Raw genomic sequence first — 27,888 nt, forward strand, 5'->3', positions numbered from 1 at the left:
CATAATCGTTCGCAGGAATCCGACCTTGCAGAGTAAACATGGGACCCCTGGAATACCACGATGTGGCTGCCCTACTCACCACCGAACCCCCGCCAAGCTTCACTTTTCTGACATTCAGTTCTGCAGATGTCGTCCTCCTATTTTTATTCAAAATCCTGTTAAATGGCCGCCTATCGCGACCACTCCACACACAGTTTCGTCCGCTGTTGTGACTTAGTGGATGATGCTTTTCACCTTTCTCTTTATGCGGTATAAATCTTCGATACTACGCTTCCTGAAACACCAAACACTGCGGCTCCCTTGATTACGGAAGCATTCATCTTACGTGCACCAACATTTTTTCCATGTTCGAATTCGCTTAGATGCAACATAACCTACCCGCAACTACACTACGCGCGATACTTGTAACTTATTGTGGGCGTTACACAAGTGCCGTTCGTGGTAAATACAACAGCGCAACCTGCAGGCTTGGGTAGCACCTGCATTTACGTTCAAGCATGCATTTCTCGAGGTGTTCCTGCACTTTTGTCCAACGTCTGTGTAGTGTATTACCGCGTGAACATCATCGGGAAAACTGCGATGTTCCCAAATATTGTTGAGTAATTTTACTTGCGCTTCTTTCCGAGCATCACGTGGTAATGACACGCTGCCATGTTCTGTTTTGTGTCTGCAGTATCCGTCCTCAGCGTTCCACTCCCCCCCTCCCCTCCCCACTTCCCCCTCTCCACCAATCCATCCTCTGCCAATATTTTCCACGCAGAAGAAATGAGGAGAATGTTCGTGAACGTCCCACAAGGTGCCTATACTTAATACGAATGACCGATTAAAACATGGAACATGAACGTCTAGGGCATGATACACCTTTGCCTTCCGTACTCAGTAACTTGGTTGAGACAGAGCACGCATCGTAGATAAAAACAACTTTTTGTTTTTACTTTTCAGGAGGAAGCTGGCGCCGCATGAGAGCAACTCTAAGCCCAGCGTTCACGTCTGGTCGAATAAAAGACATGATGGGACTCATGGCGCAAGTTTCTCGCAACATGGTGGACCACATAGACAGCATCATCAAAACAAGTAAGACAGAGCAACAATTGTAATTCCATAAAAGTACTTCCAACAACCTGTTAAAAAAATGAAAACTTTTCTAGCCATTCATTAAGTTTCGTATTCATCACCTCAATCATATTTCGGTGGTGGCGGTTCAGAGTTTTTGTGCGTTAACATCTACATCTACAATTATATTCCACAAGTCACCCAACGGTGTGTGGCGGAGGGCACTTTACGCGCCACTGTCATTACGTCCCTTACCTGTTCCAGTCGCGTACGGTTCGCGGGAAGAACGACTGTCTGAAAGCCTCCGTGCGCGCTCGAATCTCTCTAATTTTACATTCGCGATCTCCTCGGGAGGTATAAGTAGGGGGAAGCAACATACTCGATACCTCATCCAGAAACGCACCCTCTCGAAACCTGGACAGCAAGCTACACTGCGATGCAGAGCGCCTCTCTTGCAGAGTCTGCCACTTGAGTTTACTAAACATCTCCGTAACGCTATCACGTTTACCTAATAACCCTGTGACGAAACGCGCCGCTCTTCTTCGGATCTTCTCTATCTCCTCCGTCAACCCGATCTGGTACGGATCCCACACTGATGACCAATACTCAAGAATAAGTCGAACGAATGTTTTGTAAGCCACCTCCTTTGTTGGTGGACTACATTTTCTAAGGACTCTCCCAATGAATCTCAACCTGGCACTCGCCTTACCAACAATTAATTTTATATGATCATTCCACTTCAAATCGTTCCATACGCATACTCCCAGATATTTTACAGAAGTAACTGCTACCAGTGTTTGTTCTGCTATGATATAATCATACAATAAGGGATCCTTCTTTCTATATATTCGCAATACGTTACATTTGTTTATGTTAAGGGTCAGTTGCCACTCCCTGCACCAAGTGCCTATCCGCTGCAGATCTTCCTGCATTTCGCTGTAATTTTCTAATGCTGCAACTTCTCTGTAAACTACAGCATGATCTGCGAAAAGCCGCATGGAACTATCTACTAGGTCATTCATATATATTGTGAAAAGCAATGGTCCCATAACACTCCCCTGTGGCACGTCAGAGGTTACTTTAACGTCTGTAGACGTCTCTCCATTGAGAACAACATGCTGTGTTCTGTTTGCTAAAAACTCTTCAAACCAGCCACACAGCTGGTCTGATATTCCTTAGGCTCTTACTTTTTTCATCAGGCAACAGTGCGGAACTGTATCGAACGCCTTCCGGAAGTCAAGAAAAATAGCATCTCCCTGGGAGCCTGTATCTAATATTTTCTGGGTCTCATGAACAAATAAAGCGAGTTGGGTCTCACACGATCGCTGTTTCCGGAATCCATGTTGATTCCTACATAGTAGATTCTGGGTTTCCAGAAATGAAATGATACGCGAGCAAAAAACATGTTCTAAAATTCTACAACAGATCGATGTCAGAGATATAGGTCTATAGTTTTGCCCATCTGCTCGACGACCCTTCTTGAAGACTGGCACTACCTGTGCTCTTTTCCAATCATTTGGAACCTTCCGTTCCTCTAGAGACTTGCGGTGCACGGCTGTTAGAAGGGGGGCACGTTCTTTCGCGTACTCTGTGTAGAATCGAATTGGGATCCCGTCAGGTCCAGTGGACTTCCCTCTGTTGAGTGATTTCAGTTGCTTTTCTATTCCTTGGACACTTATTTCGATGTCAGCTATTTTCTCGTTTGTGCGAGGATTTAGAGAAGGAACTGCAGTGCGGTCTTCCTCTGTGAAACAGCTTTGGAAAAAGGTGTTTAGTATTTCAGCTTTACGCGTGTCATCCTCTGTTTCAGTGCCATCATCATCCCAGAGTGTCTGAATATGCTGTTTCGAGCCACTTACTGATTTAACGTAAGACCATAACTTACTAGGATTTTCTGTCAAGGCGGTACATAGAATTTTACTTTCGAATTCACTGAACGCTTCACGCATAGCCCTCCTTACGCTAGCTTTGACATTTGACATCGTTTAGTTTGTCTGAGCGGTTTTGGCTGCGTTTAAAGTTGCAGTGAAGCTCTCTCTGCTTTCGCAGTAGTTTCCTGACTTTGTCGTTGAACCACGGTGGGTTTTTTCCAACCCTCATAGTTTTAACATAGCTCCTTACCAAATACCTTAACCATGCTCACAAATTAATCAGAAAATGGCTTTGCAAGTTATTTTTTGGGAAAATTACGGTTCCTTAGAAATTTTTCATGATTCTGAATCTGGCAAACGGTATCGCCACAGATTTTTTTTTTCATGTTGAAATATCCTGTTAAATTAGCTCACGCTCTTATTCATAGATTCCTGGTAGCAGTGAGTGATTCCAGCGACAAATTTCCCATAGAGCAGTCAAACGATGGCGTACACCAACTGTTCTCCCGCGACACCTAACCCCATCCACCCACCCCATCAGAACGTCCCGAGGTGACCCTGCACCTCTGGCAGAACTGCCAAATCTAACGCCTCCCCTTCCCCCCGCCAACCTTCCCCCGCCCAAAAACTACCTACTATACACGGTATTAACAAATTTCAGTTTTGTAAGTAGGATTAATAAAAATGAAACACAGCGATACCGACTGTCCAGGAGGATTTTATACAAGAACTACACGAGTTGGATGTTTAGCACAATTGTAAGCAAAGAATCATAATATTTTCAATGACTTGACCTGTTCTAGAGTTCTTACTAGAATCACAACAAAATACTTAACACGTACACTACTGGACATTAAAATTGCTACACCACGAAGATGGCATGCTACAGACGCGAAATTTAACCGACAGGAAGAAGATGCTGTGATATGCAAATGATTAGCTTTTCAGAGCATTAACACAAGGTTGGCGCCGGTAGCGACACCTACAACGCGCTGACATGAGGAAAGTTTCCAACCGATTTCTCATACACAAACAGCAGCTGACCGACGTTGCCTGGTGAAACGTTGTTGTGATGCCTCGTGTAAGGAGGAGAAATGAGTACCATCACGTTTCCGACTTTGATAAAGGTCGGATTGTAGCGTATCGCGAGTGCGGTTTATCGTATCGCGAAATTGCTGCTCGCGTTAGTCGAGATCCAATGACTGTTAGCAGAATATGGAATCGGTGGGTTCAGGAGGGTATACAGAACGCCGTGCTGGATCCCAACGGCCTCGTATCACTAGCAGTCGAGATGACAGGTATCTTATACGCATGCCTGTAACGGATCGTGCAGCCACGTCTCGATCCCAGAGTCAACAGGTGAGGACGTTTGCAAGACAACGACCATCTGCACGAACAGTTCGACGACGTTTGCAGCAGCATGGACTATCAGCTCGGAGACCATGGCTCCGGTTACCCTTGACGCTGCATGACAGGCAGGAGCGACGGCGATGGTTTACTCAACGACGAACCTGGGTGCACGAATGGCAAAACGTCATTTTTTCGGATGAATCCAGGTTCTGTTTACAGCATCATGATGGTCGCATCCGTGTTTGGCGACATCGCGGTGAACGCACGTAGGAAGCGTGTATTCGTCATCGCCATACTGACGTATCACACGGTGTGATGGTATGGGGTGCCATTGGTTACACGTCTCGGTCACCTCTTGTTCGCATTGATGGCACTTTGAACACTGGGCGATACATTTCAGATGTGTTACGACCCGTGCCTCTACCCTTCATTCGATCACTACGAAACCCTACATTTCAGCAGAATAATGCACGACCGTATGTTGCACGTCCTGTACGGGCCTTTGTGGAAACAGAAAATGTTCGACTGCTGCCCTGGCTAGCACATTCTCCAGATCTCTCACCAATTGAAAACGTCTGGTCAATCGTGGCCGAGCAACTGGCTCGTCACAATACGCCAGTCACTACTCTTGATGAACTGTGATATCGTGTTGAAGCTGCATGGGCAGCTGTACCTGTACATTCCATCAAAGCTCTGTTTGACTCAATGCCCAGGCGTTTCAAGGCCGTTATTACGGCCAGAGGTGGTTGTTCTGGGTACTGATTTTTCAGGATCTATGCACCGAAATTGCGTGAAAATGTAATCACATGTCAGTTCTAGTATAATATGTTTGTCCAATGAATACCCGTTTATTATCTGCATTTCTTTTTGGTGCAGCAATTTTAATGGCCAGTAGTGTAAGTAAGGCCCACTTCTACTGGACTTAACCCCAGCCGCTTCAACAATGCCATCGATGACCAATGGCGGAGCATACGTGCGCTTCTACGTGGCTTCAACGCAGGTGAACAGAGTATAGCTGTCTATATGCACGATGCAACTTCTGGAATTTTATTGATCTGTCTCAAATGCTGATTGTTGAATTCTTTTTTTTATGCAGCAGACAGTACCATCCGAAACTTGAGCAGCTAAAGTACTTTTTGGAGGGGCAATCAAATTACTTGTCCCCTCCACCTTTTTTGTTTGCTTCATTCACCATCACCTCTTCCTACAGTCCTCATTCGGCAGAAATCGGCAAAAATCGGATGCCTTCGGCCAAACAGCATATTTCCTTCAGCTCTCGCTCGTTGACCTTTGAGAATGTACTATATACAATGATCAGGCAAAACATTATGACCACTGCCCACCGCGACGTTGGATGCCACATGGTGGCGTCGCGGGCACGTAACAAGGTAACAAAAGTATGTCAGCGGAGTACACACGGACGGGGGATTACCCTAGCGAAAATACGGGCTGCAAATGGGGGATTCCACTGAGATAAGTGACTTTGACAAAGCACAGATCATTATTACGCAGAGCCTGTGAACGAGCGTCTCGAAAACGGTGAAACTGGTCGAATGTTCACGTGCTACTGCCGTGAGCATCCACATAAAGAGGTAGGACAGTGAAACTACCACTAGGCGGTAAATGGTTGGACGCCCACGACTCTTCACAGAACGGGGGGTTCGGAGGCTTGTCTGCTCGGTAATGTAGGACAGATGGTGATCTGTGGCAGCTCTACCGAAAGGGCATGATACTGGTGCACGCACAAGTGTTTCAGAGCACACCGTTCATCGTACGTTGTTGGAGATGGACCTCCACTGCAGAGCAGACTTACGTATTCACATGTCAACCCAGCGACATCGTCAGTTACGATTGCGATGGGCTGAGGACCGTCGGGATTCGACCGTCGGTCAATGGAAACATATTGGCTCTTCGGGTGAATCACATTTTTACTACACTAAGTCTATGATCGCCTCCACAAGCGCCGTCATCGAGGTGAACGGCGACACGAAACGCCCAGACTGGTGGGTGCAGAGAGCTGCCGGAGACATTCTCCTGTGCTTACATGCGACCTGTGGTAGTAATCGAAGACACGATGACAGCTGCGAACCACTTGCAGCCGTTCATGCTTGATATCTTCCCCGACAGCGATGTCATCCCTCACGCGTCTCTGAGCCAGAACCGTGCTACAGTGCTTTGAGGAGCATTATAGTGAGCTCACGTTGATACCTCAGCGACCAAATTTGCCTGATGTAAAACCTGTGGAACCCTTCAGGGTCGCCATCGGGCGCCATCACCGCGTACGCTAATTAGCGGCCCGTTATTTACGCGAATTACATGACCTGTGCGTAAACATCTAATGCCACATACTTCCAAAAACCTACCAACATACTGTCGGATCCCTGATACGTAGAATAAGTGACGTATTTCGTTCCAGAGACGAACGATCTAGCTATTAAACAGGTAGTCAGAATGTTTTGACTTGCCGTTGTAGCAGCGTAGCACCAGTTCCATTGTTGAAAAAGAGCAAGCTTTGTAGACGATATCTGGGTGGACAGAGGCCACTGTTGCCACATAAAACATGTTAACGACAGTTGTAGTTGTTTCTTCATGCTGCTACGTCGACGAAATGACTCTGAAACAACTGTATGAATTTACAGTCGACCAGAGGGAAAGTTTTTTGTGCGTAAGGAGAAGACTAGAGCACGAGAGGTAGTAGAAGAACTCGCTTATCTCCCCCCGTTGATTGTTAAGCCGTCTTCCTATCTTGATCTTCTTCTAGGTCAGTTTTTGCGACCCCCCTATGCCTGCACCCTTGGCGGAGACCCATCTCGCCACCTTCTCGGTACGGTGCAGCACATCATGCCAGAAACATCGCACCTGTCTTCGTGCCACAGCCTCTGGCCCGCGCGGCAATGTCTTTAGCCCCTCACGTCTCTCTTTCCGCCTTAGCCTGTAGCACAGCGGTTCCCAGCATAGGGTTAATTAGCCCCTGAGGGGTAAATGAGATTTTGTAAGCGGTAAAAACAAAAAAGGGTCTGATTGTGTTTTAATCATGAAACTCAATTACTTTTCAAACATTATTACAACAATCACAATTTTGTAAGACTTTAATACTAATTATATAAGTTATCAATAACAACTTTTTTCCTCCATTACTGCCATTAACGCATGACAACATGCGGTGGTGGTCACAGGCGCTTGACATAGACCACCGATTATTCACGTACTTTGAACTTACGTATATGAAAGTAAAACTAAAACATATGTAACAAACGATAGATATCTTATGAAAATGTCTTCTGCAAGTTGTAGATAGTTAATGCAATAGACCATAAATTGCTTCATTAGTGACTCTGAAAGATATACCAACTAATTGGCAGCACAACACTACGGTGACGTACAAAGAATTATGATTGTTGTTGTTATTAGAGCGCTCAGACACAAAGTGTTAACAGCCTCAAGTATTGCAATGTCCGCCGCTTCAGCAGCAAGGAGTCCAGCGGTCAAGTGACAGGAATACAGGCTCTGAGCACTATGGGACTTAACATCTATGGTCATCAGTCCCCTAGAACTTAGAACTACTTAAACCTAACTAACCTAAGGACAGCACACAACACCCAGCCATCACGAGGCAGAGAAAATCCCCGACCCCGCCGGGAATCGAACCCGGGAACCCCGGCGTGGGAAGCGAGAACGCTACCGCACGACCACGAGATGCGGGCGGTCAAGTGATTTATGAACAGTAAGTACATGTACACATTTTAACTAGGTGGATTTCAAATGGGGCCGCATGGTTTGTGTGAAGCAAATCTACATCCACGTGATTACTCTGCTATCCACAATAAAGTGTCTGGCAGAGGGTTCAATTTCAGTGAACCACCTTCATGCTGTCTCTCTATCGTTCTACTCTCGAACGGCACGTGGTAAAAACGAGCACTTAAATTTTTCTTTGCGAGCCCTGATTTCTCTTATTTTATCGTGATGTTCATTCCTCCCTATGTAGGTGGGTGCCAACAGAATGGTTTTGCAATCGGAGGAGAAAACTGGGCCGGCCGGGGTGGCCGAGCGGTTCTAGGCGCTTCAGTCTGGAACCGCGCGACCGCTACGGTCACAGGTTTGAATCCTGCCTCGGGCATGGATGTGTGTGATGTCTTTAGGTTAGTTAGGTTTAAGTAGTTCTAAGTTCTAGGGGACTGATGACCTCAGATGTTAAGTCCCATGGTGCTCAGAGCCATTTGAACAATTTTTGAGAAAACTGGTGATTGAAGTTTCATGAGAAGATCCCGTCGCAACGAAAAACGCCTTTGTTTTAATGATTGCCACTCCAATTCAGTTATCATGTCTGTGACACTATCTCCCCTACTTCGCGATAATACAAGACGATCTGCCCTTCTTTGTAATTTTTCGATGTCTTCCCTCAGTCCCACTTGACGCGGATCCCACACCGCACAACAATACTCCAGAGTATGGTGGACAAGCGTAGCGTAAGCAGTCTCTTTGGTAGACCTGTTGCACCTTCTAAGTGTTCTGCCAATGAATCGCAGTCTTTGGTTTGCTCTACCCACAATATTATCTATGTGATCGTTCCAATTTAGGTTATTTGTAATTGTAATCCCTAAGTACTTAGTTGAATTTACAGCCCTCACATTTGTGTCACTTATCATGTAATCAAAATTCAGCTGATTTCTTTGAGTACTCATGTGAATAACTTCACAATTTTCTTTATTCAGGGTCAATTGCCATTTTTCACACCATACAGATATCTTATCTAAATCATTTTGCAAGTCGTTTTGATCATCTGATGACTTACAAAGACAGTAAATGACAGCATCATCTGCAAACAATCTAAGACGGCTACTCAGATTGTCTCCTATGTCGTTAATATAGATCAGAAACAATAGAGGGCCTATAACACTTCCTTGGGAACGCCGGATAGTACTTCTGTTTTACTCGATAACTTCCCGTCTATCACTACAAACTGTCACCTTTCTGACAGGAAATCACGGACCCAGTCGCACAACTGATGCGATTCTCCGTAGGCACGCAGTTTGGTTAGAAGACGCTTGTGAGGAACGGTGTCGAAACCCTTCTGGAAATCTAAAAATATGGAATCAATTTGACATCCCCCGTCGATAGCATTTATTACTTCATGAGTATAAAGAGCTAGCAGTGTTTCACAAGAACGATGTTTTCTGAATCCGTTCTGACTGTATGTCAATAAATCGTTTTCTTCGAGGTACTTCGTACTGTTCGAATACAGGATATGTTCCAAACCCCTAGTGCAAATCAACGTTAGTGATATAGGTCTGTAATTCAACGAATTACTCCTACTTCCCTTTTTGGTTAGTGGTGTGACTTGAGCAATTTTCCGGTATTTGAGTACGGATCTTTCTGTGAGTGAGCGGTTGTATATAATTGCTAAATATGGAGCTATTTTATCAGCATACTCTGAGAGGAACCTGACTGGTATACAATCTGGACTGGAGGCCTTGCCTTTATTAAGTGCGCTGGGGAGAGGAATAGCGCAGAGAAAGCGCATTTTGTTACAAGTGTCCACCATCACTGCAGATAGTTTCCGTGACTGAGTTATAGGTAGCACTGGCTATTCACCGGGAATTGCTTCATCGTCCATGATAGCACACACACACACACACACACTCACACACACACACACACACACACACACACACACATGTACGATATTACTTTGAAAAGACGTTATTTACTAACGTAAAAGGCTAATACTGCACTATTCGTTCGTTTTTCACTCCCAATCCCCACATACACTGTTTCATAATGTAACACTAGACGCACTATCGGGTGGCATCAGGATCATAGCGACGATGTTTAATATCCATATCATTCGCTAGCCTGAAAAATTAGGTCAACATACTTCTATAATAAATGAGATGTTGAGCCCAGAAAAAGGTTAAGATGTTATACATTGCAGCTTTTGAAATAAAGATTTCCCGAAAAGAAAGAAAAAACATAGCATGAAAGTTTTATGTGAGACGATGTACTATTATTATTATTATCATCTTCTTCAATTAAATGCTTCACTAAACCTATAGTCTGTATTACCCAATTAATCCTTCACTGTATAGAATTTATTGCTGAACAGGAACTTCTTACCAGCGTTTTTAAATAAGGGCAACGGCCTTGGCGCAGTGGATACATAGGTTCCCGTGAGACCACCGAAGTTAAGCGCTGTCGTGCGTGGTCGGCACTTGGATGGGTGACCATCCAGGCCGCCATGCGCTGTTGACATTTTTCGGGATGCACTCAGCCTCGTGATGCCAATTGAGGAGCTACTCGACCGAAAAGTAGCGGCTTCGGTCAAGAATACCATCGTAACGACCGGTAGAGCGGTGTGCTGACCCCACGCCCCTCCTATCCGCATCCTCCACTGGGGATGACACGGCGGTCGGATGGTCCCGGTAGGCCACTCGTGGCCTGAAGACGGAGCGCTTTTTAATTAAGTTTGGTTTACTAATCTCAGTTGTCTTGGACAGTTTATTGTACAGTTTTATTCCTTGTTATAAAATGCTTTTTTGAGTTTTTTGTTTATTCTTTCTTGATCAGTCTAGATTCTGTTCTGTGATCATAGACAGCGCTGTTAGTGCACTAAGTTTCGGTGTTATTTTTGATGTGCATTGCTGACTGGTAAATGTACTCACATGGTTTAGTGTATGTACTTATTAAAAAAATAGGTGGCCTCACTTTTGGGATTACCCTCGTATCTATTGTGTTGTTCCCCCTCGCTGGTTGTTAACACCGTTGGCACCCCAGGCGACTAGTATGAAGGGAACTTGCTCCAGCTTGTAGAGGCTCCTCTTCTCTGGTTCTGAAATGCCCATTTGAGTTTTTTCAGGGTCTCACAGTACCTGTCAGCATTAATTGTGGTCCCAGCGATTCAGCTCCGACGACGAGGTGAAAGAAGAGGTTCATAACTTTCTGAACAGCATGGCGGCGAGCTAGTATGACATGGGAATACAAAAACTGTCACAGCGTCTACAAAAATCCATCGACATAAATGGTGATTATGTCGAAAAATAGTTAAATGTTCATGCAACGGTATGATGTGCGGTGCGGGTGAATTCAGTGTTTGACTTACCATGAGGAGTTACCGTCGAGCTGTAAGTGATGTTCACCAGTCGCAGCAGAAAGACAGGATGGAGCTGGTCCTATAAACACCGTTGTCAGCTGGAGTCACTTGGAATGGAGTAGTTCCAGCTTCAAATCCACTGTTTTGACCGCCTGCCACCCTGAATGTTGCAGAGGCCCAGTCATTTCACACTTAGTGCTATACAGGAGAGATTGCACTCCTGATTCTGTGTTTAATGAGCTATTTTCTGACATTTTATACGAGCACCACAAATATGTAGCTGTCTTTACGGATGGGTCTAATCAGGGAGGCTCTGCTGGTTGCTCTGTTGTTTTCTGGGATCGTGTCCTCAAGATCCTACTGCCTCAAGACTGTACAATCTTCGACGCAGAGTTATATGCGCTCTTGCAGGCACTGGAGCAGATGAGACGTTCTTCTAGTGCTGAATTTATTGTCCGTTCCGATTCTCTGAGTGCCCTTCACTCGCTAAAACGCTTGTACCCATGCGATAAAGTCGTCCAGAACATCCAAGATGCTCTCCTATAACTACAATGACTGTATAGCATCTTTTATTCTTTCCCCGTTGTCTTAGCGTATGTGATAACAATTTAGTAATTGTATCCACATTCGTTCCTTTAACGTGTGTTGGAGCGCTGATAACCTCGCTGTTGGGCGCCCATAGGTCCCAAGAACACACACACACACACACACACACACACACACACACACACACACACACACGCTTTACCATGGTTTAAACGTTAATAAAAACGTCTTCTTCAGGAGGTAAATATGCACAACTTAAGCAAGTTAATAGTGAATATATATAATCTTTTTTTTCACACAATGCTGGTGACTACTTTGAAGGTCAGTAAAACACGTATCTATTTTGTACGAGCTGTAAATAAATAGTTACCTCTATTAAAGTTCCAACCCTCGTATTTTATCCCAAATTTGGTATACTAGTTCTCCTGAAAAATCTTGTAATTTTATTTCTGATAAAAGTCTACTGTAATCCGGTAATTAAAGAAATTTTTTTCATACTTGATTTTATTTCATTAATTGGCAGAAATGGTCCGAGAGTCAAAGATCTTGTACAACTACACCACTTTTGTCCTTGTCCGTATTTGTAAACACTATGTTGATTACCGATACGCTCATTGTTGTTAATCTACGTGTCACGTCTGCACGATACCGTCGCTGATCCCTGCCTTTTTGCTATAAAACTTTTTTCCTCATGGTGCTGCTGTTCCCCCCACCTTCACGCTATGACCCCCCCCCCCCCCCCACTCCTGTACACCTTTGTATCTGAATGTATACCTGTATTTCTCGACAGCTGGTCTTTTGGACCCCAGTCAATTCACAAATGATTGCAAAACTATGTACACATACGATTTGTTTTCTTGGAAAAGAGAAATTCCCACAACGGATCTTCATGCGTGATGCTCCTCCCAGACATTTTAACCTTCATATCATCGATTCCAAATGCAAGTCGCTTAAGTAGGTCCATTTATTCGCTTCCAAACTCTCTTCATTTCATTTCATTGGTACTTACTTCTTGTGCGCACTTAAAGTTTGTTGCTACTACATACAGCGAAATAACATTACATGCGCGATGCGCTCGAGCTAGTTGGACAATATTCTCTGCCAACAGAATATCAGGTCCGCCTATTATGCAGACAACTTCGTTTATTATCTACGCCTGGCGTTTAGAAGTATGTCTCAATCTCTATGAAGTGGCTGACTACAGTCTGATCCAAGTAGGATTTTACTAGTTTGACCAGATGATAAGAAGAAAGATATGTGCAATACATGTGATAAAGGGTAGAAGATTGTGGCGCAAGTCCGTGGCCGGGCAGTTGGCCTGACTGACGAGAGAAGTAGTCTTTCTTCGACCCAGCGGTAGGAGGGGAAGCGTGCGGGGTCCATCACCCTGTCCGCCTTTTATCCACAGAAAATATTCCCGTACTCTTTTGACAGCAGGCTGGGTGAACCTAAAGCCGTCTTGGAGGGACTGCAACGAGGAAAAATCTCCGACACTATCCGGGATTGAACCCGAGATGTAACCACTAGAACATCACGGCCACAAAATGCAAGATACCTACCAACAAATAAATATGGGTCACATTGGAAACCACTTCAGATCAGAAGTTAAACACTCTGGATTCATTCTGAAGTAATCTAATTTGTTTCACGAATGTTACAAATCTATTCGACATAATTTGACCCTGAGTATTTGTTTCACAACAATTCGAGCTTTCATTTGAGCTCCATTGAATAACTATTTCACTTACCTAAATAGATTGCTGGGAGATAAAGAAAATTTCGTTAGTAATTGATATGATATGCTGAACACCAACTAAGCGTACTGTTTATTATCAAAGATACTGCATTTGCAACTCCTTTCCCTGGGGGGGGGGGGGGGGGGGGGATGGGTACTTGAGAAGACATGTTAGAAGTATATGCATCCTATATAAGTTTGCAGAATAGTTAATAACAGTGACAAATAAAATTTTGTCGCAGCCTCCCAGAATCACAATAGAATTAAAACAAGAGTACTGCTTATCTCACACATTGTTTAAAATATACACCCAGAAAGGTAGTAAACATTTTGAAAAGCCTAGAACTTATTTATCTGGGAATGAAGCTCATTAATATGTTATGTGGTTGGGTTTATGGATAGCTAATAAAAATATAAACAGATGCATAAAGGCTGTTTCAACTGCGCTTAACAAACAAACGGAAATTTCTCGTTGAGCTAAACTAAGCAGTAAAATGTAACTAACCTTCCCAAAGATTTCGCTTGCCTCACTCGCTCGGTTTTTCCAGGCAAGCTTGCCGATGGTCCTGTGCCCATGGAGATAGAAGACCTGATGAACAGATACAGCAGTGACGTCATAGCTTCCACTGCCTTCGGACACGACTGCAACTCATTTGCAGACCGCAACAACGAATTCTATCGCCGAGGGAAGGACATCACAGACTTTTCCGGGATAAGAGCTCTTGTCATCATCGGACACGTGCTGTTTCCGTCGCTCATGAAGGTAATTGTCCCGAACTGTTTTATATCAGCTTGTAATGATGATGATCGTGAAACTGTGTTGCGCATAAGACAAGTCACTGTTCCTACACCTTGCGTCTGAACGTCGAATTTGCTCATTGTTTTTAACAGGTAACCGCAATGGATTATCACTACACTATAATCCAGATTCATAAGTCAACGTGAGTTCTTGTATTGTATAACGTATAGCTGCTGCCACCAGGCAGTCTTCCTTCATGACTATGAATTTTCTATAGCGTCTCTGAGTAAAAAGAGTATGGTAGCAATCAACTTTAATAAGGTCTACATTATTTTGGTTTCTATAAATAAAGGAAAAGGTACAATATTAACGATATCTCAGACAGTTGCGCGTATCTTACCCATGATATGGGTTCACAACTGACGATTGTCGTTATTCTCATTTCTGACTGTCCTCAATACTTTCGTCTTTCTCTGGTTTGCTGTCAACCGATTTTCTGTGTTCTGTAAGTTGTGCTTTCAACATTCCCTGTAATTTTTCCTCGCTTTCACACAATGTAGCAATGTCATTAGCGAATCATAACACAGATATCCTTTAATATTGAACTTTAATACTACATCTGAATTTTTCTTTTATTCCGTTCATTGTTTATTCGTTGTGCAGGTTGAACAGTACACGAAACGGCTACATCTCTGTTCCAACTCCTTTTAAACAGAACGTTTCTTCTTTGGTCTTCCATTCTTATTATTCCCTCTCATTTCTTGTTACGCTGTATACTAGCCGTCTTTCCCTATAGCGTATACCTATTTTCCTGAGGATTTCGAAGATCTTGCACCATTCTATACTGTCGAAAGCTTTATCTTGGTCAAGAAATTGATATCTTCAGTTTTCATATTTCTTGCTTCTGCTATCAAGCAAACGACAGAACTTCCTCTGTGTTGCCTGTGTATTTCCTAAGGCTATCTAACCTTTAGCTAACAGAACCACAGTTTTTATAGTGTCTCGCAGCTTGGATGCATCAGCTGTCAAGCTCATTGCATCATAGTTCTCACATTTGTCTGCCTTGTTATCCTGATGTTTCAAAGTCCATCGGTGATTTTCAGCGATGTTCGAATTTAGTAGAATCGAATTTTTAGTGATCATGATTTAGAGATTCTCCACTTGCAACTTCAGCATCTTTCCGAGCAAACTTTAGGCTTTGTTATCTTCTACTGGCAGGAAAAATACCAATGTAATACTGTGTGGAGATTTCAGTATCAGCTTTGTGATGCAGTCCACACAGAAGAAAGGAGTACAACTACTTTCCTCGTTTATCTCTGTACATGCTTTTGTAGTCATCTGTGTGCCTACAGCTGCCTCGCACTCATGTCACAGCCGTGAGCAAAGGCCGGCTGACGGCGAGTAATGGAAAGAGAAGGGGTGGGGAGGGGATGGGAGGGGAGGAGGAGTTGGAAAGAGGCAGACTACTGTCAACGAGTCTATTCTACGGAAATGTACCACTTAACGGTAGCTCATTATTGTCTTTCGTGGAAAATTTATTTTCTAAAACTATTGCATTGACGAAAAATGACACTAAAATGAAACATACATTTCTTTTAACTGTTGACGCGAAGAACATGGCGCAGCTGAGTGAAAAACATGGCATTTGTTACGACTGACACAGCCTTATGACGAATATCGTTTTCGGACGAAGTTTATATTGACATCAACGTATATTTCGTAATTACTGTGTTCACGCGTTACACATAGAAACACTGTCTATCGATAAATACAAGGGTGAGTCAATTATTATCCGTAATTTAGTTACATTTTTGTTTATTTCGGTAGTACAGTCGTTTTACGGTGATGACGCTTGCTTTGTTTATTTGTTGTTATATCTTTGAAATTTCCAAGCTGCTAGGTTGGTTTCGTTATCGCTGCCGTGCTGTTAATCATGGTTGCTCCGCTGTCTACTTGCACCAAAGAAGGGCAACGTTCAGTGATCCGTTTTTTGTGGTCGGAAGGCGTATCAGGGACCGAAATTCATCTAAGACTTTCGGTACAGAACACGAACAGTGTTTTGCCACAACGGAGTGTCTACGAATGGATTGAAAAATTCCGAAATGGTTGCACAGGTGTTACGCTCGATGAAGGAGCCGGACGACCGTTTGCCGCCACAAATGAAGAAACCATTGAGCGTTGACGTGAAATGATTAATTATTGACGAAGTGGCACATCGTCTGCAAATTAGTCACGGTTCTGTCTACGAAATCATGCACAACAGACTTGGGTTTCATAAAGTTTGTGCAAGATGGGTCCCAAAACAACTCTCACAGTTGCATAAACAAACGCGCTTGGACATCTGCAAAAAAATTTAGATCGCTATTGTAACGAAGGGGACAACTTCTTAGACAGGACCATTACTGGTGACGAAACATGGATCCATCATTACGAGCTGGAGAATAAACGGTGGAGTATGGAGTGGAAGCATCCAAATTCGCAGTGCAAGAAAATGTTGAAGACCTAACCGTCCGCAGGAAAACTGACGCTTACGGTTTTTTGGGAAGCACAAGGTCCAGTACTGGAACATTGTGGGGAAAGAAGCACAACAATAAACAGTGTACGTTACTGTGAGATGCTTACTGCCAGGCTGAAGCCTGCAATTCGAAGCAAACGCTGAGGATTGCTGTCAAAGGTGTCGTGTTGTTGCACGACAGTGCTCGTCCGCATAAAACGGTTCAAATGGCTCTGAGCACTGTGGGACTAAACATCTTTGGTCATCAGTCCCGTAGAACTTAGAACTACTTAAACCTAACTAACCTAAGGACATCACACAACACCCAGTCATCACGAGGCAGAGAAAATCCCTGACCCCGCCGGGAATCGAACCCGGGAACCCGGGCGTGGGAAGCGAGAACGCTACCGCACGACCACGAGCTGCGGACCCCGTCCGCATACTGCTGCCCACACTGCTGAAACGCTCCAGAACCTCAAATTTGAAGTACTGGATCATCCTCCATATAGTCCCGATCTTGCCCCTTCTGACTATCACTTGTTTGGTCCAATCAAACAGGCATTAAGGGCCGCCGATTTGCCTCGGACAAAGTAGTAAAAGAAGCGGTGCAATACTGGCTCGCAGCTCAACCGAGAATCTTCTTTTATGAGGGTATCAGGAAGCTTGTACAACAATGGACCAAGTGCGCTGAAACGCAAGGAGACAATGTCGATAAATGATGTTCTTGTAAGTTTCGTATTTGATTACAATAAAATTTACTTTGCGGATAATAATTGATTAACACTCGTATTTTGCTTTCGACTAAAGCGTCCATCTCTAATACCACTTTCTGAGCAATGTTAATTCGGAGAAAAGCTTTTAAACTGAAGTCTGTCAGAGAGCTTCTGTGGGTGTGCTTCAGTCTCTTGACTGCGGAAAAAAGTTGCTTGCAAAAATATTTTTTTGCGAACGACAATATTGTCCGATTCAAAGTAGTTGCATTCGGGAACTACACACGAGCCCAGTCGTTGTTCTCAATCATTGTAGCTGCTCTGGAAGGCTTCGACTGGTATGGCCTTCAACATGTTGATCACATTCTTTTGAATGTTCTCCAGACTCACAGAATGACGGCATTTTAAGACATTTTTTGATTCCGGGAGAACATACAAATTCCCAACGACACAGATCAGGCGACTAGGGGTGCTTTGAACAACAGGTGTGCCTTTTGAGGTCAAAAATTCTGTGATGGGAGTGGCCGTGTGACATGCTATCTATCACCCTTTTCCAGAGTCTTTCAAGAAGATGTTTGTAAAACATTTAAGTGACAGTTTGTCCTGGAGGAACCAATTATTTGTGCAAGATATCCCTACTGTCCAAAAAGCAAATCAGCATTGTTTTGATCTTTGATTTGTTCATTCGAGTTTTCTTTTTTTTTCAGTTGAGGAGACATCTTAGTGTGCCACTCCTCACTTTACCGATTTGTCTCAGGATTGTATTCAAAAAGCGAGGATTCATCACCCATCTGCGATAGCCCTCTCAAAAAGATGAATACACTCATTTCTTCGATTGTCCTGCCCAGTTAGGGGATTTTTCGGCACCATTTCAGCACAGACCTAATGCATGTGCACAGCTATGGTCAAGATTTGATGTACTGTGTAATCGTTTAACAGGCCACCCATCATCCTCGTTATCAGACGTCAGTCAGATCTCACAAGACCACGCACACATTCGACGTTTCGTCTGTTTTTGAAGATGACGTTGAGTGAGGTTCATTTTCAACATGTTCTCGGCTTTCGAAAAATGATTTGTGCCAGTGAAGAGGTTGTGCTCTTGATAAGCATGTTCCCCATAGGCCTGTTTCAACTTATCCGATTTTCATATTTGCGCATACACAAATTCTGCTGTTCCATTTTCGCAGCATACAACGTGATGGCTGTACGGAGCTGAAATTCGGACTGAGCATGTGGAAGGGATGAACACGCCTGTCTCCTCAAGTAAAACAATGCTGCGTTGCAGATCGCTCGCAGAGTTGTCAGTGGCACTACTTTTCTCGTACACCTCTTACGTAGGTCCAAACACCTGTGTTATCGTAGATGCAAACTTGTGAAGTTATGTTAAAGGAAATTTTTATACGCGTCTACAAAACGTATTTCATTATGAAACTTGCGACGCAACTGCCTGTTACACTGCGGGTCACTAAAGTTCTAACTGTAGCTAGGCATCCTGCACCGATTTGTTATAAATAGGTACTTGTGTCTCTGACCTTCGCTTTGAAGTTCCTAACCCGGCCATAGTATTACTTTTCATCGATTTTAAGAAACCTTTGATGACAAAGATTGAAGAAATGTATGATGAGGTAAAAGGAATTATTCAGATAGTTAAGGGAGACGAAAATTTAATAGTCATGAGGAATTGGAATTCGATACTAGGAAAAGGAACAAGAAAAAAAGTAGTAGCTGAATATGGACTGGGGGAATGGAGTAAAAGGGGAAGCCACCTGGTAGAATTTTGCGCACAGCATAATTCAATAATTCAATCATAGCTAACACTTGGTTTAAGAATCATGAAAGAATGTTGTATATCTGGAAGAGATCTCGAGACACCGGGAGGTTTCAGATTGATTGTATAAAGGTAAGACAGACATTTCGGTTCAAATGGCTCTGAGCACTATGGGACTTAACATCTGTGGTCATCAGTCCCCTAGAACTTAGAACTACTTAAACCTAACTAACGTAAGGACATCACACACATCCATGCCCGAGGCAGGATTCGAACCTGCGGCCGTAGCAGTCGCGCGGTTCCGGACTGTGTGCCTGAACCGCTAAACCACCGCGGCCGGCAGAGATTTCGGATCCAGGTTTTAAATTGTAAGATATTTCCAAGGTCAGATGTGGACTCCGACCGCAATTTACTGGTTATGCAATGTAGATTAAATCTGAAGCAACTGCAAAAAGACTGGAATTTAAGGATATGGGACCTGGATGAACTGAAAGAACCAGAGGTTGTATTGAGTTTCAGAGGTAGCATTAGGGAACGATTGACAAGAACCGAGGAAAGGAATGCAGTAGAAGAAGAGTGGGTAGTTTTGAGAGATGAAATAGTGAAGTCGCAGAGGATAAAGTAGGTAAAAAGGCTACTAGAAATCCTTGGGTACCACAAGAGATATTGAATGTAATTGATGAAAGGATAAAATATGAAAATGCAGTAAATGAAGCAGGCGAAAGGGAATACAAGCGTCTAAAAAATGAGATCAACAGGAAGTGAAAAATGGCTAAGCAGGAATGGCTAGATGAAAAATGTAAGGATGCGGAAGCACATTTCACTAGCGGTAAGATAGATGCCGCCTACAGAAAAAGAAAAGAGACCTTTGGAGAAAAGAGAACCACCTGTATGAATATCAAGAGCTCAGATGGAAAACCAGTCCTAAGCAACGAAGGGAAAGCAGAAAAATGGAAGGAGTATATAGAGGGTGTATACAAGGGAGATGTACCTGAGTGCAATATTATGGAAATAGAAAAGGATGTAGATGAAAACGGGGTGGGAGATATGATACTGCGTGAAGAATTTGATAGAGCACTGAAAGAACTAAGTCGAAACAAGGCCCCAGGAGTAGACAACATTCCGTTGGAGCTACTGACAGCGTAGGGAGAGCCAGCCATGACAAAATTCTTCCATCTTGTTTCGAAGATGTATAAAACATGCGAAATACCCTCAGACGTAAAGAAGAATATAGTAATTGCAGTATCAAAGAATGAAGTAGCTGACAGATGTGAAAATTACCAAACTATCTGTTTAATAAATTACGGCTCCAAAAACTGGTAGAAACCAAACTCAAGGAAGATCAGTTTGGCTTCCGGAGAAACGTAGGAACACGAAAGGCCATACTGACCCTACAACTTCTCACAGAGGATAATTTACGGAAAGGCAAACCTACGTTTATAGGATTTGTAGACTTAGAGAAAAGCTTTTGACAATGTTGACTGGAATACTCTCTTTCAAATTCTAAAGGTGGCAGAGGTAAAATACAGGGAGCGAAAGGCTATTTACAATTTTCACAGAAACCAGATGGCAGTTACTGGAGTCGAGGGGCGCGAAAGGGAAGCAGTGGTTGAGAAGGGATTGAGGCAGGGTTGTAGCCTATCCCCAATGTTATTCAATCTGTATATTGAGCAACCAGTAAAGGAAACAAGAGAAAAATTTGGAGTAGGCATTAAAGTCAAGGGAGAAGAAATAAAAACTTTGAGGTTTGCCGTTGACATTGCAATTTTGGCGGAGACAGAAAAGGACTTGGAAGAGCAGTTGAAATGAATGGACAGTCTCTTGAACGGAGGATATAAGATGCACATCAACAAAAGCAAAACGATGATAGTGGAAAGTAGTCGAATTAAATCAGATCATGCTGAGGGAACTAGGTTAGTAAATGAGACACTTGAATTAGTAGATGAGTTCTGCTCTTCGGGCTCGCACTGCCACAAGCGCCTATTTGAAAAGTAGAAATGTCAAACGCTCTCGGTGTTATTTTTTCATAAAGCGCCTTTTCAGTGCTTTTGCGTTCCCGGTACTCTGCTGCATGTCCCTAGACTTGTTCCAAGTGTCGAATCATCGGAAAATGTTCCAGACATTCATTATCAGACGAAACGTGGTCTTCGTGACAAGGAGAGCCGCCCCCTGGAGCTCTAACAAGTGTCATGCGTGAACATCTTTGTTCCTCGAGATTTAGACAAGATTGTTGAGCTAGATTAGGTATGAACTCACTGCCATGTAAGTCCAAACCGTACAACCGCCTTGTTTGATTTTAAACACGCTGCTGAAACATTGTTGACAACGCAGATGGATAAGATCTCCAAAAGCCCTTGGATCAAAGTGTCACTTACTCATGCATCTCAATAGCATTAAAAATCCGTATTCTGAAACAGACGAATGGAAAATGTAAATGTCTTCAGAAGAGGAAATACAATGACTGATATATGTCATGCCATACTTCATTTTAAAAACCAGCCATTTTTATTAGTGTCAAAACAGAAAGACCTGTAAAGTATGTTGCATTTCTTCCTCAACAGCACAGGGAGTCGTACAGCAAACTTTGCAACATCTGATCATAGGAGTGGCTTTCTCTAAGAAACAAAAGTTAATATTGAGACTTTTTTCTTGACTTTAATTTTGTTATTCTCTTTTTAATGAAATTAAAAAGACATGAAGGAAGAAGAAAGGTAAGTCTTTAACGACCCGTCGCCAACGAGGTAATACCTCTAGGTGAGAAAGTACTTATGAGGGGTCTCTCCCACTCGTCGCTAATAGAGTGCCTAAGGGATGCAGAGTTCTCGGAATGCTATACAACAATTCAAACAAATAACAGTAGCAGTTTTTTTTCTATAAATCAATTGACAAAACTGTGATTACAACTAATGTCGCTAGTGAGAAAACACTAAAGTTCTTGCTAAAGTAAGCACTTGATACGGATCACGACAATCTTATAGCGTAACACTAATGGCCGTCGCAGACTGGGGCCGAGGCTATTTTTTTTTTTTTTTTTTTTTTTTTTTTTTTTTTTTTTTTTTTTTTTGTGGCACTTGACTAATACACAGCGTCACCGGTTCAGATCCGGTCCAACTGTCTCGGTGGACAAGTGAGAGGAGACTCAAAGCAACGGCTGAATAACAGCCGAGCATAGCACGTTGAAGGTGTGGCGGTGGAACTTCATTTTCCGTGCCACCTCCCGACGGTGGAAGTACAGAGGAGGGGTGCAGTAATGCGCCAACTCGAATGTGAAGGAAAAAAGTGGCTAGACGAGAACAGGCCACTGCTAGTGACTTACGAAAATAGACAGAAAACGTGGTCGTATTGGGCCTATCGTCAGTCATAGCCAGAATCCGAGTCCTCCAGGATGGTGAGCGGAACGGGGTGTCGGTGCCAGCGCCGTGGAACTGAGGTGGCGATGGTTTGGAGTCCTGCGACCATGTCACGGAGGGCGTCCACTTTACTGTATAGCTGGCGAGCCTTACGGCGAATGGTCGTCTTGAGAAGGGCCGCAGTTCTCTCCTCATGCAGAGCGGAGGGGCGTGAAGACTCCACCTGAGAACTTTATTCTGGAGCGTCAGCATCCGGGACTTACTAATCGTGGCCCACGCTGAGGAACCATACGTTAGCGAGGGTAGGACAACGGAGTGAAACAGCCGGAGCTTGGTATCTAAATTCGGCCAAGACCAGCAGGAGCATTGCTTATATTCACTTGTTCCAGGTGTCGCTCCTGGCGCGGCGAGGTCCAATTCCACCCACCATTGGCCGACGTTTCCTCACCGCCTTCTCTGGTTTTCTGTTCGTCTTAGTTCCGACGCTTGTGGTTACGCCTGAACACCTTTTACCTCCGGCATGTTAAATTTACCGTTTTCAATATATCTTTTCTCAGGATGTATTAACACAGGAACACAGAAGTTTTTTCCCTTGCACTTATACTATCCGCTAAAAAGCTGACTTTTTTTAATAATATTTTTAAATTATAATTTTGAAAGGTACTTTAATAATGGCACTTTTTAGTGCAAAATCTTAAAATAAGCTAAGTTTTGGGGACTTTTATAATGCAGCTATGAAGTTAAAAATATGTCACTTGATGCATATGACTGTTTGAATTTCATAGCTATGGGTAAATGGTTTCAGAGAAAAGACACATTGGGTTAGAAAGACAAAAGTTACGGGAATCTGAGTTTGTATTCCACTTACAGTGTTTTTAATTTTTTACTGTATTCCTGGTACGTACTCATAATTGTCCCACGTTCTATATTTCTCTTGTTGCCCTGGATTTCTGTTTAGCCTTCTTGTGGAGATGTTCTGCTCCCAAATCAGACTTCGTGCTGCAATACCGGTCCGTTTCTTTGAAGATTTGCTGCAGGTTTCTTACTGCTTGAATTCCCAGACTTTTCGTTCTGAAGGTGTGTCTGCCTGTTCCTATTGCACCCTTGCTTTCATCCCAACGTCTGTTGTCACTTTGTTATATCCTCGGCTTCCATTCCGTTTCAGGTGGTCTTTCTGGTGGTCCCTTGTTTCAATTTATAAATGTTCCGCTATGTTTCTGCCATCTGACCTCCAATTCCAGATATAATTTGGACGTCATCTCTGCAGTCTGATCACCGCAGCCAACAGGCTCCGCATGCGTTTTGGGGGCAAGCGAGCGGCTGCTCTGACTGGAACAATAATGTCTAGTCGATCGCCACCGGTGGTTTTACCTGGAGTCTGAGTAGGTACGAAGAGAGAAAGAAACACACATTAAGCTTCGAATGTAGCATGCAGCGCCGTGACTACGTGAAGCTGCAGAGGTAAAGCTGCTAGATGTCAATCAACGGTCACACAACATGACTTTGAGTCACCTGAACAGCATCCCGCCGGTCGATCTCGGCATTTCCTTCCTCATAATAAAAAACTCGCTTGTTACCAATGCAAGGCAACAAACAATGTATCCAATAGCTGAAAACTCAAAGCGACGGCAAAAATGTTCCTAGGCTTATGACTTCAAAGATCACAGGAAGAGAGTTCACAGAGAAAACAGTGGGCGTGTCTCACTTTGCAAGCTGCTATTTTAACTGCTATCTAGAACCCCTAAATAAGGGTTTGCACTGAAATACTTCTATATTCACACAAAGCACACTTCAAACCGTCGCAATTACCAATAAGAAAAAATTGATATTGTCGTAATTTTCAAGGTTAGATTTGTATTATCACAAATAAAATTTAGTGCCTCAGTATTAGCGATACTTAAAGCAAACACTTTCTTATTCGCTTTCAGAAGCAGTCAGCTCCTTGCTATGGTGTCCGGAACGATCTTAATAAATTATTTATTTTGTAATTGGTCTTATTATTTTTTCAGTGACGAGGTGAACAGCTTAATTCTGTAGTGCTAGAATACCTTTTCAGTTTTTTAAGATACAAGTGAAACGCCCGCTAAACCCTCTGGGCAGAACAGGTAATAGGATTGTGGAAAGGGCCAAGGATTGAAGTCAGTTTCTGCTTCTAATTGTCATTTATTGTAATTTAGAAACTCTTTCACGGCTGAAGGCCTCCAACAAGAAATCTTAACAAGATAAAAAATCCAATGAAGATAGCAATAAAAATTAATTTAAAGAAACAACATATGCAGGCTGCTATACCCACGGCTGAGGGCCACAATCAAACTTCAAAATTTCAAAATATATTACCATAATCTTTAAAAGCAGAAGGCCACAGTGTTTAAGCTTGAAAGATAAATTTAAAAATTAATTTGCGAAATTTTAAGAAAATAACAATAACCATAAGCGTAAAATTTAAAATAGCTGACAACAGCCAGAATTTACGTCAGTGCCCAGGGCAGGTAACCATAACACTAACGGCCACAAGACAGAAAATTCCACTGGTCCACTCAAATCGTAGTCGACGAAAATAGTTAATTGCGTCAGGTGGCGGGTGAATCTCAGCAGTAGAACCACTCGGTGTTGCTCACCGGAAAGCCTCCCCAACGGCAAACCACCGAAGCGAACCACCACTACATGAATAGACGTGGCTTGGGTGGTTGAAACCACTACTCAACTTTGACGCCCTGGGTCGGCGAACCACGAAGCTCGTAGCGATCGGACAGCTCCACACACGCTCCGACACTCCGCAGCCGACTGCACCGCACGGAGATAACTTCCCTCGTCCTCAACAACCGACCGACTCTCTCCAGACCCCCTTGCCGGAAACTATACGCACCAAACCAAAGATGGTACACGGCGCAAATATCGATACACATCACAGCTACCACTCGTTGAAGGAAGAAGAACCACGATGTAACCGAGACAAGGGCGGGAAACCAAACACTGATAGACAGCGAAGTTCACGAAAACGCATAGTTGGGAGAGAGCACGGCTTAACAAGTAAGTTATGTACAAAAAGAGATACTTTTTTTCGATCCTCCCGGCGAAGGTGAGATTCGGCACTTACAACGTTAGACGTTTCCACTCTTCATTTGAGTATCTTTTGATTTTACCCACATACTTACCATACAGGCCATGACAAGCCTGGTAATGTATCAGACCACCCGGCGAGTAAATGAATCTCTTTTGTAGTCGCTCCTACTGTCAGAAATACGTGTTATGTATATTGCAGGGGGAGAAGGGAGAATGGAAGGGAAGGAACTAATGCTATCAGCTGCATCGGGAATTTGTGCAGAATCAGTGGCACGAAGTGAAAATGTGTGCCAGACCAGGACTCGAACCCAGGACCTCCTACTTACTAGGCAGCTTGGTTAACCCCTGCGCCACCGGAACAGTGTTTATCGCAAATGCGCAAATGCGCTGACAGTCTCGGCACGTTCTCTGGCTGAGTCACAATCCTAACTAGCTCCACCTATACGCAATCCCCATGCACGTCCTCAACACTGGCAGATTTTTAGATGCCCCCAGGTGGTCCAACGTACATGCGCATTCGCACTGAAGGTTGTAGACTCATTGCCCATCGAGACGAATGAATTATACAAATGCGTAATGTCTGTTCTTTTAGGCAAGTCCCTAAGAACAGGTGCCACACAGTCATGTAAATCTATATACGTGTTCTACATCTACATCTACGTGATTACTCTGCTATTCACAATAAAGTGCCTGGCAGAGGGTTCAATGAACCACCTTCATGCTGTCTCTCTACCGTTCCACTTTCGAACGGCTTGCGGGAAAAAAAAAGCACTTAAATTTTTGCGTGCGGGCCCTGATCTCTCTTATTTTATCGTGATGATCATTTCTTCCTATGTAGGTGGGTGCCAACAGAATGTTTTCGCAATCGGAGGAGAAAACTGGCGATTGAAATTTCATGAGAAGATCCCGTCGCAACGCCTTTGTTTTAATGATTGCCAGTCCAATTCACGTATGATGTCTGTGACATTATCTCCCCTATTTCGCGACAATACAAAACGAGCTCCCCACCTGATGCGGATCCCACACCGCACAGCAGTACTCCAGAATAGGGCGGACAAGCATGGTGTAAGCAGTCTCTTTAGTAGACCTGTTGCACCTTCCAAGTGCTCTGCCAATGAATCGTAGTGTTTGGTTTGCTCTACCCACAATATTATCTATGTGATCGTTCCAATTTAGGTTATTTGTAATTGTAATCCCTAAGTTTACAGCCCTCAGATTTGTGTGACTTCTCGCGTAATCGAAATTTAGCCGATTTCTTTTAGTAATCATATGAATAACTTCACACCTTTCTTTATTCAGGGCCAATTGCCACTTTTCGGACCATACAGATATCTCATCTAAATCATTTTGCAAGTGGTTTGATCATCTGATTACTTTGCAATACGGTAAATGACAGCATCATCTGCAAACAATCTAAGACGGCTACTCAGATTGTCTCCTATGTCGTTATTGTAGATCAGGAACAATAGAGGGCCTATAACACTTCCTTGGGGAACGCCGGATATTACTTCTGTTTCAGTCGATGACTTTCCGTCTATTACTACGAACTTCGACCTTTCTGACAGGAAATCGCGAATCCAGTTGCACAACTGAGGCGATAGTCCGTAAGCACGCAGTTTGTTTAGAAGACGCTTGTGAGGAACGGTGACGAAACCCTTCTGGAAATCTAAGAATATGGAATGAATATGACATCCCCTGTCGATAGCACTTATTACTTCATGAGTATAAAGAGCTAGTTGTGTTTCACAAGAACGACATTTTCTGAATCCGTGCTCACTATATGTCAATAAATCGTTTTCTTCGAGGTACTTCATAATGTTCGAATACAGTATATGTTCTAAAACCCTACTGCAAATCGACGTTAGTGATATAGGTCTGTAATTCAGCGGATTACTCCTACTTCCCTTTTTGGGTAATGGTGTGACTTGAGCCATTTTCCAGTCTTTACGTACGTATCTTTCTGTGAGCGAGTGGTTGTATATAATTGCTAAGTAAGGAGCTATTTTATCAGCATACTCTGAGAGGAATCTGATTGGTATACATTGTGGACCGGAGGCCTGGACTTTATTAAGTGATTTAAGCTGCTTTGTTACACGGAGGACATCTACTTCTATGTTTCTCA

The 27,888-nt window shown here is 43.4% G+C and overlaps 1 protein-coding gene across 1 annotated transcript in view; it reads left to right on the forward strand.

Moving 5' to 3' along the window:
* The window catches only part of LOC126456682 (cytochrome P450 9e2-like), a 75,112-nt gene that overhangs the window by 17,280 nt on the left and 29,944 nt on the right, over window positions 1-27,888 (forward strand). The window contains exons 3-4 of the mRNA XM_050092423.1: window positions 943-1,074; window positions 14,191-14,405. Coding sequence (XP_049948380.1) covers window positions 943-1,074; window positions 14,191-14,405 — 347 coding nt within the window. The remainder of the gene's footprint in view (window positions 1-942; window positions 1,075-14,190; window positions 14,406-27,888) is intronic.

Source organism: Schistocerca serialis, chromosome 2 (assembly GCF_023864345.2).
Source record: "Schistocerca serialis cubense isolate TAMUIC-IGC-003099 chromosome 2, iqSchSeri2.2, whole genome shotgun sequence".
Taxonomy (NCBI): Eukaryota; Metazoa; Arthropoda; class Insecta; order Orthoptera; family Acrididae; genus Schistocerca; species Schistocerca serialis.